We start from the raw sequence: 15,430 nt of genomic DNA on the forward strand, positions 1-15,430 counted from the left end.
CTTGCAGATGACCACCTTGTCGCTATGTTCTCACGTGGTCTTTCCTCTCTGTGTGCATCCCTGGTCTCTCTTTTGTGCCCAAATTTCCCCTCTTATAAGGACATCAGTCAGATTGGTTTAGGACCCACCCTAAAAGCCTAATTTCTATTTAATCACCTTTGAAAGGTGTTATCTCAAAAAACAGTCATATGCTGAGATACTAGAAGTTAGTACCTCAACATAAAGATTTTGGGGGCAGACATTTAAGCCTGTAACAACCATCTATTCTAATGTTCTCATTTCAAAACATTGTTACCAAGTGCATACTGCTGGGGAGAAATTATTTTATTTTAGCTCACTTTTACATAATTTAAAATAGGATATATATTAGTTGAATTACATTAAACATTAGTAATATTTTCCTATAGATGACTTATACCTGGAAAGTTATGTAACAAAATGAAAAACTCCGTTTTTGTTTCATTAGTCTTCAAAATAATATTTATTAAGTAGTTTATTATGTGATTCCTATGAAAATGTATTATAGACTATCTTCCTTAAAGTAAGCATATAAAAATCTAAAATATCATTATGATTTTCATTGGTATACAACAACCCCCAATTAAAAATTTTAGAATTGACTGACCATATTTTCCATGGGAAAAAGCTTTGAAAAGAGCTAATGTTACTTTACTGCTTGACCTTGATTGGTTGCTCATAATACTTTTCCTAGAAGAAGATGGTAAATGGTTTATAGCTCAGAGGGCAAAACTTAGAAAATATAAAAAAAGAATGTCTTAGAATTTACTTAATGAAGCTTATGTTTTTGCTAACTGTTTTAATTATAATTTCAAGTCTTATAGATACAGAAATTATATTTCTTCCAGGACAGACACGCATATCCTTATAATACAATAGGGAAGAAAACAAACATTAGATTTTAACTATTGAGCCCGTTTACTTTTCTGAACTTAGACATCGACATATTTTTTTCTTCTCCTTCACAGCTTGGCTTGCATCTGACTCATTAGCTTCTCCAATTTGATTGCTAGTGCCATGTTTCCTTTAATCTTCAATTTTCCTGACATGAAGGCCATTGTTGGTTTCAGTTTCCCTAAAACGAGAAATTGAGAAAGGGAAAAGCATCCATTAGTACCCTTAGGAAATACTGCTTCAAGAACATGCATTATGAAAAGAATATTCTGGAGTTCTATAAGTCTGTGAAACAGAAATTTCTATTACAGCATTTTTAAAATCGGTATCCTGGGAATCCCAATCCATAGAGTTAGATGTTAACAATATCTTATAATATGAGATAATGAAAGACAACAATCAGTAAGATTATAGCAAAAAGCTGAAGATGCAACATTTATAAACTTGTTACAGTACTCTCAAGGATACATGGCCCGCAAATGAATTGAGGCAAACAAATATTACCTATTTTATGTTCCAATCTATTATTTTGGAACTTCTTTTAAAAAAATCTAAATGCATATAATATTCTTAAGAAATGATCATTAGCCGAAACCGGTTTGGCTCAGTGGATAGAGCGTCGGTCTGCGGACTCAAGGGTCCCGGGTTCGATTCCGGTCAAGGGCATGTGCATTGGTTGCGGGCACATCCCCAGTGGGGGATGTGCAGGAGGCAGCTGGTTGATGTTTCTCTCTCATCGATGTTTCTAGCTCTCTATCCTTCTCCCTTCCTCTCTGTGAGAAATCAATAAAATATATTTAAAAAAAAAAAAAAAGAAATGATCATTAAAAGTATAGGTATGGCCACAAGTGTATGTTAGCATGATTTTAACTACAGAAATGCCAGGATATAAAGTGTGAGCTTTAAAACATAATTATAGCCAATAACAACATATAATAAACAGAAGCTCACCAAGGGAGGAAACTTTGTTTTTATTTGCGACTCTCATTGCATGCTAGTATAGAGTCTGACACAGAGGAATTCATGAGGAAACTGAGGCTGAAAGAGGATTTGGACTTTCTGTACATCACTGCTTATATATGACTAGAGGCCCGGTGTACGAAATTCGTGCACGGGGCTGCAGGGTGGGGGGTGGTCCCTCAGCCTGGTCTTGGCCTGCAAAGATGCCAGCATCCCTCACCTGGCCTCTGGACAGAGGTTCCTCCCCTCCTTCCACACAGCCTCTGGGAAGATGCTTGTCCTGGGGCCTCCTCAGAACCCCAGCCCACAAAGCCCTGCAGCTCAGGTACTCGGGTGCTTGGGCTTTCAGGTCTGGCTTCCTCACCTGGCATGGTGTGCATCAGCTGCCATGGGAGCCTTGCCTTAGGAGTCGCCCCCTTGGATCATACTACTTGTGTGTGTGTGTGGGGGGGGGGGGGGGGCGGCCTCGGCAGCAGTGATTTGATGTCTGCAGCGTGCCTGCCGGACACCCCCCTCGCCCCCGCCGTGGCGCAATTCTGGTCCCATCTGGACTGCTGGCAGGGGGCTTCCAGTCTGCGACTGGGGCTGCTGGGATGCGACTTGGGGCTGCAGGTGGAGGACGCCGGCACCCATAGGGCTCTGTCAGCATCAGGAACTGGAAAGATCCATTTTTCTGGTTCCTCCCCTGCCACGGGGACACTGAGCTCGGGGCCCCACAGGCCTCTTCCCTCCCACGGCAAGGCAGGCCCGGGGCGTGGACTCTGGGCGCGCGGACTCTGGGCACGCGGCCCCAGAGGCCTCTTCCCTCCAGCCGCACAGCCGTGGCACGAACTCTGGGCTCATGGCCCCAGAGGCTCCTTTCCTCCTGCCGCACGGCCGGCCGGGGCGCGAACACTGAGCTCACGGCCCCACAGGCCTCTTCCTTCCCGCAGCATGGCAGGCCGGGGCGCGGACTCTGGGCTCGCGGCCCCACAGGCTCCTTCCCTCCTGCTGCACAGCTGGCCAGGGCGCAGACGCTGGGCTGGGCTCACGGCCCCACAGGCCCCTTCCCTCCCGCCACACAGCCATTGCTCAGATGCTGAGCTCGCGCCGCCAAGCTCAGTGTCCTGCTCCCAGTCCTCTGGCCAGAGACCCCTCTCCTCCCTCCAAGGCCTAGGAGCAGATGCTGGGCTCCCGTTGCTGGGGCGATGCCGCCAGCGTCTGCTATGAGCGCCGCGATTTTTCGTGGAGTGATGGCTAATTTACATATTACTCTTTTATTTTTATAGGATGATACTGCAATTCAAAGTCCTATGTGACTTATTCTCATTTATAGTTTCTGGGCTATATTATGCCAATTTATATGTAGGTCATATCTCTAGAGGGCACAATATGTATCTGGTGCATAAGTCAGCTTTCACTGGGCCATGTACAGGCTACTTGTAGAAAAAATGTGTGGGTTAATATTGTATACATATTGAGTTACTAGATACCTTTAAATTATTCTATATAGGAGTTGTAGCAAAGCATTTATAGATTGGTTATGGATAGAAAGGATCAAGTCTAATTCTTTCATTTTAATGAATAAACTGAGCTGTGCACTAGTCCAAGGAAATGTGATGCTAAAATACCTACATTCACAAATAATAGATTAAGGGATAATTTTTAATATACATGGAAGATACTGGAAGATCTTTATTCTTTGAAGGAACAGAACAAACCCTCCAAGAATTTACAAACACTAATATTCGGATACCCTTCAGCCACAAACTGGCTCCCTGCTCTTGTCACTCTACAGTGAAAGCCACCAGTCCACAAGCCCACCAGTCTACTCATACATACAGAGGTTCCAATCAGCTCTATAGAGCATTGCCCATAAAGATGAATGGACATCAAAAGGAGACAACAAAAAAAATACCCCCAAAACAAAAAACAAATAACAGCAATTTGGAGGAAACAGAGAATATAGCACAGAAGAAAACTGAAAAAAAGTAAATGAATAAGAAACAAGTAAATTCTATAATTCATGTCCTCATTGATAAGAGAAGATATAACACCAGTGTAGCAAGAACAGGAGCTGGAAGAGAAAGGGGGAAGAGGAGAAGCATAGGAAAGAGGGAGAAGAAAAGGACAGGATGAAAAGGGGTGGGGAGGGAGAGGAAAGAGAGGAACGGAGAGAAGCTAAAGAAAAAGAGGAATGGAATTGGATAGAGTGAAGAGGAAGAAGGGGGAAGTAAGAGAAGAAAGAGAAAACAAGAGTGAGCTCTTAGAAATTAAAAATTTGATAGGCAATATTAAAATACAGCCCTGCTGATGTGGCTCCATTGATTGGGCATCATCCTGTGCATTGAAAGTTGCCCATTCCATTCTAGGTCAGGGCACAGGCCCGGGTTGTGGGCTCAAACCCTGGTAGGGGGCATGCAGGAGGCAGCCAACTGATGTTTTGCGCTCTCTCTCTCTCTCTCTCTCTCTCTCTCTCTCTCTCTCTCTCTCAAAATCAATAAAATATATATTTTTAAAAATACAATAGAAAGGAGACACTTGCACATCTCTGGTCACAGAACTTACAAACACTAATGTTTGTCTTTCTATTATAACAGTCTCAAGACCCACTATTGGAAAAGCCTCTCTCTGGCCCTCGCCCCAATAATCTTTTCAAATAAAGTCTCTCCTTACTATTAAAAAGAAGTAATAGAAGAAAAAATAAAGAAAGAAATACAATTAAAAAAAAAAGAATAAGACCCTGGCTGGTTTGGCTCAGTGGATAAGAGTGGACCAAAGGGACCTAGGTTCAATTCCGGTCAAAGGCACTTACCTTGGTTGCAGGATCCTCCCCGGCCTGGGCCCTGGTTAGGGCTCCTGTGGAGGCAACCAATTGATGTGTTTCTCTTACATCGATGTTTCTCCCTGTCTTTCCCTCTCTCTTCTACTCTCCCTAAAAACCATTGGGAAAATATCCCTGGGTGAAGATTAGCAAAACAAAACAAAACAAAAGAATAAGGTGAACCAATCTCTTAAAAATAAGGTGATTAAATCAGAGAGCTAATGTTTTCTCCAAAATGTGAGAACTGAGAAAGCCAAGAGAACTATCAAAGAAATAACGTAAAATACATTCCCAAGAGGCCCATCAAATACCCAGGAAAATGGAAGAAAAAAAGACCACACCATCTTATATAATTGTGACATTTCAGAACACTACAGAGAAATAGATCATTTTGATTCTGAAGCTTTCAGAAAGGGAGGAGTAGAAATAAAAGATTAAAAAGAAGAATAGTATCAAATTCTCAATGGTAATCTAATCAGATGAAGCAATGCTTTCAAAATTCTGAGAGAAATTTAATTTCAACCCAGAAATCTCTACCCAGCCAAATAATGAATTGGTAGAATACAAGTAGTTTTAGACACTTACTAAAATTACTCTTTTGTATCCTTTCTCATGAAGCTATTGGAGAATCTGTGCCACCAAAATGAGGATGCAAACCAAGAGAGAAGGCATGGGATACAGAAATAGGAGATTTAATGCAGGAGAGAGTTAAAGAAATTTATAGGATCACAGCTGTGTAGCAGGCTATTATAATGAGTTACCTGTTCAGAATTTAACAAGAAGACAAAGGGTTCCAGGAAAAAAAGTAGACTGACAGGTAATTTGACACATTTGGCAGAGTAGAAATTCTATCAAGAGGTTGTAAGAAAAGTATAGGAGAATTTTGCTTAGTTTCTTTATCAGTATTTTAATGGGAAAAAAATAGGGCAATTATTTATGTCCAGGAAAAATAAAAGTTCTTTCTTATGGGGAAACATAATAATAATATACTATTTGACTCAGCAGCAAACTATGCCAGAATTATCATTATTTAAACAGAGTATTAATTTAAGCAAAAATTATAAAATAATTAAATTGGGAGGATAAGAGGGAGGTGAAGCAGAATCAAGGTACTATAAAAGAATTTAAATCTTACCTATCAGTCTTTAGATTAGAGAATACTATAAATATAACATTGAGAAATATGAAAACATTGAAAAATGTAGTTACATATAGAAAGGAATACCAAAAAGACCTGAAGACAAATTACCTCTCAGGAGTGGAAGGGGAAAAGGCCAAAACCACTTTTAAAATTGAGGTGATATTTGCATGACATAAAATTAACCATTTTACTTATTTTTTATAAAATTAACCATTTTAAAATGAACAATTCAGTATCATTTAAGTATACCTACAATGTTGTGTCACCACCACCTCTATCTAATCCCCAAGCACTTTATTACTCCAAAAGGAAACCCTGTACCCTTTATGCATTAACAGTTCCCCCTCCCTCTAGGCCCTGGCAACCACCAATCAGCTTTCTATGGATTTATATATTCTAGTTTTTCATATAAATGGATTCATACAATATATGATCTTTTGTGTCTGGCTTCTTTCACTTAACATGTTTTTAAGGTTCACCTAAATTGTACCATGAAACAGTACTTCATTTATTTTTATGGCTGAATATTTCATCTATATATATAAAAGCCTAAGTGACCGAAAAACCGAATGACCGAACAACCGGTTGACTGGTCGCTATGATGAGCACTGACCACCAGGGGGCAGATGCTCAATGCAGGAGCTGCCCCTTGGTGGTCAGTGCGCTTCCACAGAGGGAGCGCTGCTCAGCTGACCAACGGTTGCCAGATGCCAGGCTCACGGCTGGCGAGTGCAGCTGTGGTGGCGCAAGCCTCTCCTACCTCTGCAGCAGCGCTACTGAGTGGCCGACAGCAGCAGCAGCAGGCGCAGTGGGGCCAGGATGAGCTGGAGTGGCACTGCATCCGGACTGGGCTCCAGCTCCTCCTCGACCACTTTGCACACTACTACATCCCTCAGGGGATATCGGACTGTCAGTTTTGGCCAATCCCCTCAGGCCAGGCTGGGGATCGGGCCAAAACCAGCAGTCCAACATCCCCCAAGGGGTCCCGGATTGTGAGAGGGCGCAGGCAAGGCTGAGGGACCCCACCAGTGCACAAATTCGTGCACTAGGCCTCTAGTTTTATATAATAATTCATTTATATATAATAATTCATTTATCCATTCATCTGTTGATGGGCACATGAGTTCTTTTCACCTTTTGGCTATTGTGCAATGCTGCTATGAACATGTGTATACGTGTATTTGTTTGAGTATCTGTTTTCATTTCTTCTGAGTATATATCTAGGAGTGGAAATGCTGGATCCTATGGTAATTTTATGTTTAACTATACCCATATATATGGGTTTAATTAAACCCATACACCTATGGTCAAGTGCTCTTTAACACAGTTGCCAAGACCATTCAATGCAAACAAATGAAGGTGGACTCCTACCTTACACCATATACAAAATTAACTCAAAATGGGTCAAAGGCTAATTATAAGAGCTAAAGTTAAATATTCGTAGGTGGAAACATAAGGGTAAATTATCAAAACTTGGATTTGATAAACGATTCTTAGATCTGATAGCAGAAGCACAAGTATCAAAAGAAAGAAAACAGATAAAGTGGTCTTCATCATAATGAAAAACTTTTGTGTTTCAAAATATACCATCAAAAAAGTGAAAAGAGCCCTAGACAGTTTGGCTCAGTTTATGGAGCATCCTGGATTAGAATTGGAAGGCAAGACCTACAGGATACAGAATACACTATGATCTTTAATTTATGAAGATTAAAACAGAAGGATGAATAATAATTTATTAAATGAAAGAATCTTTAGATTAGACTGTTATAATGTTAATGCTGCTTCTAATAAATACAGAAATAAATGAACTTACCATTTGGAGTAGTGTTCTAAGAGTAGAAAAAAATTAAAAAATTACCCTAAAAATGTTTCTGGCACATGGGCAGAACAGAAAATTATGCAAAAGGTTTTCCTGGTTAGGGATGCCACAGAAAGCACGGTCCCTGGGTCACAGGAGAGGGTGACTATTTTCTACATTAATATCTGGCAAGACTTTATTTTCAATAAATAAGCTGCAGCCCACCCGGTGTGGCTCAGTGGTTGAGTGTTGACCTATGAACTAGGAATTCCTGGTTCGATTCCCGGTAGGGGCACATGCTCAGGTTGTGGGCTTAATCCCCAGTGTGGGGCATGTAGGAGGCAGCCAATCAATGATTCTCTCTGATCATTGATGTTTCTATCTCTCTCTCCCTCTCCCTTCCTCTCTGAAATCAATAAAAATATATTTAATAAATAAATAAATAAATAAACAAAACAAAACAAACAAAACAAAACAAAACAAACAAACAAACAAACAAACTGCAGCTGAGTCCTGGGGCAGTAGAAGTAACAGTAATTATTTCCCAAGATGTGCTCTTTTTTGTTTTTAAATTACAGCTGACCTTCAATATTATTTTATATTAGTTTCAGATATACAGCATAGTAGTTAGATACTTATATAATTTATTAGAGGCCTGGTGCACGAATTCGAGCACCAGTGGGGTCCCTCGGCCTGGCCTGTGGGATAGGGCTGAAACCAGCTTTCCAACATCCCCTGAGGGGTCCCGGATTGCGAGAGGGCGTAAGCCAGGCCGAGGGACCCCCACCGGTGCACGATTGGGGCTGGGGAGGGATGCAGACCCCAGCAGTAAGCTAACCTACCAGTTGGAGTGTCTGCCCCCTGGTGGTCAGTGCATGTCATAGCGACTGGTCGACCAGTCAACTGTCTGCCCCCTGGTGGTCAGTGCATGTTATAGCGAGTGGGTGAGCGGCCTTAACATATCATTAGCATATTATGCTTTGATTGGTTGAACGGCCTACCAGTTGACCAGACACTTAGCATATTAGGCTTTTATTATATAGGATGAAGTGGTCCCCTCAATAAGTCTAGTACCCACCTGGAACCATACATAGTTATTACAATACTAGAGGCCCAGTGCATGATTGAATCATGCACGTGTAGGGTCCCCTACATGCTTTTGCTTTTGATCACGGGGAGCTGGGTACCTGTCCGCTAGTGCACCAGGCCTTTCAGAAGCCTCCAGCGTGGCGGAGGCTTCTGAAAGGCCTGGTGTCTGAGCAGAAAGGCATCCAGCTGCCACGCTTTTGCTTTTGATCGCGGGGAGTTGGGTGCCTGTCTGCTGGTGCACCAGGCCTTTCAGAAGCCTCCAGCGCGGCGGAGGCTTCTGAAAGGCCTGGTGTCTGAGCGGACAGGCATCCAGCTGCCACGCTATCACTTTCGATCGCTGGTGCACCGGCGTGGCGGAGGCTTCTGAAAGGCCTGGTGCTTGAGCGAAAAGGCATCCAGCTGCCACACTTTTGCTTTTGATCGCGGGGAGCTGGGTGCCTGAGCGGACAGGCACCCAGCTCCCACGCTTTTGATGGTCCGTGGCCGCTGAGGGGGGCTACCCTGCTGTTGAGAGGCGCAGGGGGCGGGACTCCCACCCCCTGCGCCTCTCAACGGCCGCTGAGGGGGGCTGCCGCGGACACCTGGCTACCCTGCCGTTGAGAGGCGCAGCTGAGTGTCCGCGCAGGCTCCCTCAGCGGCCGCGGATCTGGCCTTGATCTGGCCGTTGAGAGTCGCAGGGGGCGGGAGTCCCGCCCCCCTCAGTGGCAGCGGATCCGTGCCTCTCAATGGCCGGATAGGCCACCCCGAGTCCCGCTCCCCCAGCCTCCCACCGCCCAATCGTGGGCGTAGCGGAGTGATGATAATTTACATTTTACTCTATTATTAGATAGGATTATTATCTTCCCTATGCTGTGTTTTACACCCCCATGACTATTTTGTAACTATGCAATTTGTATTTCTTAATCCCTCCACCTTTTTCACCCACCCCAGTCTGGCAACCAACAGTTTTTTTCTCTGTATCTATGAGTCGGTTTCTGTTTTGTTTGTTCATTTATTTTGTTCTTTAGATCCCACATATAAGTGAAATAATACAGTATTTGTCTTTCTCTGACTTATTTCACTTAGCACAGTGGTCGGCAAACCGCGGCTCACGAGCCACATGCAGCTCTTTGGCCCCTAGAGTGTGGCTCTTCCACAAAATACCACGGTCTGGGCGAGTTTATTTTGAAGAAGTGGCATTAGAATAAGCTTAAGTTTAAAAAATTTGGCTCTCAAAAGAAATTTCAATCGTTGTACTGTTGATATTTGGCTCTGTTGACTAATGAGTTTGCCGACCACTGACTTAGCATAATACTCTAGTTCCATCCATGTTGTTGCAAATGTTAAAATTTCATTCCTTCTGGCCAAGTAATATTCCATCATATATATGTAACATATCTTCTTTATCTACTCGTGATGGACACTCAGGTTGCTTTCATATCTTGATTATTGTAAATAATGCCGCAATGAACATAGGGGTGCATATATCTTTTCAAATGTGTGTTTTGGATTTCTTCTGATAAATACCCAGAAATAAAATTGCTAGGTCATAGGTAGTTCTATTTTTAATTTTTTTAGGAACCTCTGTACTGTTTTCCATAGTGGCTGCACCAATCTGCAATCCCACTAACAATGTACTTGTTGTTTGTTGATTTATTGATGAATTTATTGATAAATTGAGGAAATTGAAAACTCACCTGAAAACATTTTTACAAAATCATCAGTAGACATATTCATCACCACATCTGCCTGGTCAGATGGCTCTCCATATCCGGCATTCCCACCCTTGTTTTTAAGATCAAGAAACCATGTTCCACCATCTTCACCTACATTGAAGGTAAAGATATAGAAATAAATGCCAAAGAAGCCCTGTTCTTCTTCAACATAATAACCATTACAATTACAATAATCTTATATACTGCTGTTTCCGAGGCTAAAATCCCAAGGACTATCATTTTTAGCAAATATTTATTAAATACTTATTTTGTACCTGGCACTAGGCTAGGCTTTGAAGACTCTGCATAAGCTAGTTCTTACAAAAGAGGAATTGGATGGTGATGTGGAGCCAGGAAATCCCAACTAAAACTGAGATTTTAAAGTTAATAAGAACTAGCTAGATAAGAAACTAAAAAAAATAATAATAAAAAAAAATAGCAAGATCAGAAGATAGAAAGAGAGTGGATATTGGCATTGGGAATGGTGAGTTGCTTTGGACATTTTCAAACTGAGGCATCTTTGTGCTAGCCAAGTGAATATGTCAAATGAAGTCTTACTAGATTGGAAATATAGATATATAAGTAATCTGTTCATATGGTCATTGAAGTCTTGTGAGTGGTTGGAGTTTCCTAGTGAAAGTCTGTGGAGTGCTAAGACAGTGATCTGAAGAACATCCTTAAAGGACAAAGGAGAAGCATCTGACACAGGATACTGAGAGGGCATGATTACAGATAGAGAAGGAAAGCTCTTGTCAAAGAAGCCAAGAAAAGGGAGGATTTCCAGAAGGAAACCTTGGTCAACACCATCAAATACTCCAGAGTTGTAACAAGGTAAGAATGACAAATGCCCACTGGTGACACAAAAGCCACCAAGGACCTTAGTGAAAACAAATTCAGGGAATGAAGAAAAATGATACCACAGCAGAGTGAATCGCAGATGAAAATAAGTTTTACTTATTGTGTTTGTTTAAAATTATTGAACAGACTGAGAACGTTAAAATACATTTGGGAAGGAATAGGTGGAAGAGAGGGCACAATTAATAGCACAAAGTCCCTGAGGAAGCCAGAGGAAACGGAATCTAGATCTTTGCTACTCAAAGTGGGATCCATGGACTGAATACTGTCATCAACTATCAGAAATGCAGAATTCAGATCCCACCTCAGACCTGCCTACTGAATAAAATTCTGCATTTTAGCCTGAAACCAAGGTAATTAGCATAAATTTTAAAGTTTGAGATGCACTGATCTGGAGTTGAGCTCTATTCTTTTGGGAGGAGAAGAGAGGATGATGCCTATAATGGTTAATTTAATATCAGATGAAAGGAAGCTAAAGCAATTTATCTGTAGGCTTATATTATCTCTGTAAAAGAGGAGATGGGATTATCCACTGAAACTAGCAGTGAAGTGGTGAAGGGAGAGATGGAAGATTTGAGGAACACTGAGGTTAAAATAGTCACTGGAAAATGAGGTAGTAAGCTATCACAGAAACACAGAATTCTGAGGTGCTGCTTAGACCCCAGTAGAGGAGGGACGATGATGAATTTCTACTGATACAGATCCACTGGGTGGTGTGATTTTTTATTTTTATTTTTTGTTTCTCCAGCAGATTTAGCAGTCTAGATGCAACTGTGGGGCAGCCAGATAGTTTGATTTAGTCAGGACTAGGTTTTTGGCAGATTGTGACATAAGCACAAAAGGTCCAGAAGTTTAGGATATAGGCAAGAGAGTGATTGAATCAATGTACGTGGATTCTAAGGACAGAAAAAGAAGGAAAGCTCGGCCATTGTGGCTCAGTGGTTGAATGTCGACCTATGAACCAGTAGGTCACAGTTCAATTCCCAGTCAGGGCACATGCCCAGGTTGCGGGCTCAATCAGTCAATGATTCTCTCTCATCGTTGATGTTTCTATCTCTCTCTCTCCCTCTCCCTTCCTTTCTGAAATCAATAGAAATATATTTCAAAAAACAAAGAAAAGCAAGTAAAAACAGGAAGGTACAGATGAATTAAGATAAAATAGAGGAGAAAAAAATAAAAGAACTGATAATGTCAAAGCTTCCATACAGTAGGAATGAAGTAGCTATTCTTAAAACTTTCATTAACATGTTAGTACTATATTGAGAAGAAAAATATTGAGAGGTTTTAAAAAGCTGACTACATTCAGACTGACTTGAATCATCTCAAAAATAAAAATGGCAAGTGCCCACGGTGGATGATAAATTATTATATATCACCTGTCTTGATGATAAATTACTATATTATATCGCATGTCCTTCTAAGTAGGATTCCTCTCAATTACTTAACAGTGAAAGTATTTGTAACAAAATTTTATTTTATATATGTCCATATACACTGATATTAACTTAAAAGTACATATCAGTAGCTATTGGTTATTCTGAAATGGCTACATTCTAGGGTAAGGGTTCTCCATACAGTCAACTAGATAGGTGATTCCTGGAGGCTGATTTCTGTCCAAGGGAAATAGCCTCCTTTGTTTCCTGAAACACTCAGATAACCAGCTGTAATCCTTACCCGAGAGTTCAAACTGATAAACTGCCTGAGTGGCTTTAACAAGGTCATCACTGAGAGAGGCCTTAACAATTCTGAATGTTTCTTTCACAGCTCCAGAAGGTGGTTTTGATGGTGGCTGCAGCTCTTCTTTCAACTTTGTACCAGCACCTGCAAAATATTGTTGATGAAAATGGCTTTAAAGGCTAGGCAATATAAGGCCACACACAAAATTAATTAACAGAATAAACTTGCTACCAATTATACCTGTTTGACCAAAGTGACCTTAAATAAATTCAATGGCATCTGAAAGCATAAATCAAATTAATGAAATAACAGCCAAACACATCAATTTTTACTCTCCAAGTAAAAGGCTGATTCTCATGTTAGATTTAATAAAAGCAAACCACTACTAAAGTATACAGTGCTTATAATCAATGGACCTAAACAAACTATTGGAATTTTAGGGGATATTAATTAATCACTCCTTTATTACCCACTCTGAATTCTAAAACCAAATGAAAAAAGAACACACCAGAGTCAGAAAGATGGAGATATCAGCTGTGTACTTGGTGGAGCTGAATTGGAGATCATAGTCAGTAAAGTCAGTAGACTACAACTATGTAAGCTTTAATGGAAAGATACATTTAGAGCATCTCAATTACTTAAAAAAACAAAAACACAGCTAGCAGCCCAAAGATAGCTTCTCCTAACTTCACACTAAATAAATATAAAAATGTACAAGCTAGGCTGCGGCAGCTCAGTGGTTGAGCATCAACCTATGAACCAGCGGGTCACAGTTAGGATTCCGGTTAGGGCATATGCCCAGGTATTGCAGGCTCCATCCCAGATCGTGCAGGAGGCAGTCGATTGATGATTCTCTTTCATCACTGCTGTTTCTATCTCTCTCTCCCTCTCCCTTCCTCTCTGAAATAAAATATATATATACATATATATATAATTTTTTTTAATGTACCAAAAAAAAAAAAAAGACAAATACTAAACATCCTAGACTGACACACCATTTACTGTCAGGATCTAGGAAAAAAGATCAATAACTCTAAGGTAGATGAAGTCAGCCTCAGAAACACAGGACTATCTGTGCTTCACACCTCATAAAAGATCTCAATGGAAGAATAGCTCTGCTTATCTGAACAAAGAAGAAAGGTTCTCACATCTTTAAACCACTGGATCAGACTCTGATCTTAGACTAAAATCTATCCGTCTGTTTTATGATACTGATTTCAAGAAATCCCCACATTTCTTCTTCTTTTTAAAGTAGCTATCTTTTTTTTTAATTTTTAAAATTTACTTATTGAGTTTGAGAGGGAAAGAAAGAGTGAGAGAGAGAGAGAAACATCTATTGGTTGCCTCCCACACACGCCTCAACTGGGGATGGAACCTGAAACCTGGAGATGTGCCCTGACCAGGAATCAAACACACCACCTTTTGGTGTATGAGACTACGCTCCAACCAACTGAACCACACCGGCCAGGGTGCCCCTATATTTCAATCCAATTTCACAGCTCCCAAATACCAGAGAAGCAGACAGAAGGCGAGTCCTAGTGGTGGTTCATCCTGGGGAGAACACGCCACCCAAAACATGACTGATAAAGACGGGAAAGGGAAGAACCTTGGCATCTCAGCATGCTGAAGAGAGTAGTTTTTAAGCAGAGGAGGTAACAGAAGGTCCCATGTCAGCCCTGCACACAGCACTAGCAGAAGACAGAAATGTCCAATTCTCTATTTTGGAAAAAATATGTAAGTATCTTTATTTTCTTACATAAAATATGGTCTATATCTTACCATGTGATTCCATTTTCTTGGTAATTGTATCCGGGTATTCATCTAAGAAGAAATCTGGTAACAAAGGATGGCCTGAAAATATGACCCCAAAATAATCAGGTTACTGTAAGAACTTCAATATATTAAGATTTTAACACCTGTTTAATAAACATTATATCTGTTTTTATTTAAATGGTACAATGCAAAGACCCCCATGAGAACTGTTAAACTACCTGACCACTAAGGTAAAATACTTTCCCCTAACCCAGTTATCCTCCTTTCCTATGGCAAATTCCATCCCTAAGATCTAACCGAAGAGTCACATATTAAGCCCTTAACTGATCTCCCAGGAGCCTTTGCCCCCTTCTCATCTATCCATGAAACCTTTCTGCCTACATCCCTCCAAGGTGCTTAGGAATCATTTCCTACACTGGCCCCCTAAGATAAGTGAGTTCCTCATTAAAAAAGGACTTGTCCCTATCTTTGTCTCTGTATGTTTGCTCCCCACTCTCAGATTAAAAACAAAACAAAACTGGAGGGCAGGAATGCATTGGGTTTGTTATATCCTAACACTTACCACAGTACCTAATCATATTAAGTTCTCAACATTCTCAAATCTAAAATAGGGTTTTTAATTTAAATCAAATTTAAAATTTTGTGTATAAAGACACTATATCTTTAATACCTGAAGTGATAATTACACTATACCAGGCCCCAGAAGACCTGGATCTGATTCAGGTTCT

General features: G+C 40.9%; 1 protein-coding gene across 1 annotated transcript in view; it reads right to left on the bottom strand.

Annotated features, from left to right (window-relative positions):
• Positions 1–306: 306 nt before the first annotated feature.
• Positions 307–15,430, bottom strand: part of HSDL2 (hydroxysteroid dehydrogenase like 2) — a 45,619-nt gene continuing 30,495 nt past the window's right edge. The window contains exons 8-11 of the mRNA XM_079791058.1: positions 14,709–14,780; positions 12,927–13,073; positions 10,380–10,508; positions 307–1,093 (exon numbers count right to left, since the gene is read on the bottom strand). Coding sequence (XP_079647184.1) covers positions 981–1,093; positions 10,380–10,508; positions 12,927–13,073; positions 14,709–14,780 — 461 coding nt within the window. The 3' untranslated portion in view covers positions 307–980. The remainder of the gene's footprint in view (positions 1,094–10,379; positions 10,509–12,926; positions 13,074–14,708; positions 14,781–15,430) is intronic.

This window comes from Cnephaeus nilssonii, assembly GCF_951640355.1.
Source record: "Cnephaeus nilssonii genome assembly, chromosome: 14".
In the NCBI taxonomy this organism is placed as follows: domain Eukaryota; kingdom Metazoa; phylum Chordata; class Mammalia; order Chiroptera; family Vespertilionidae; genus Cnephaeus; species Cnephaeus nilssonii.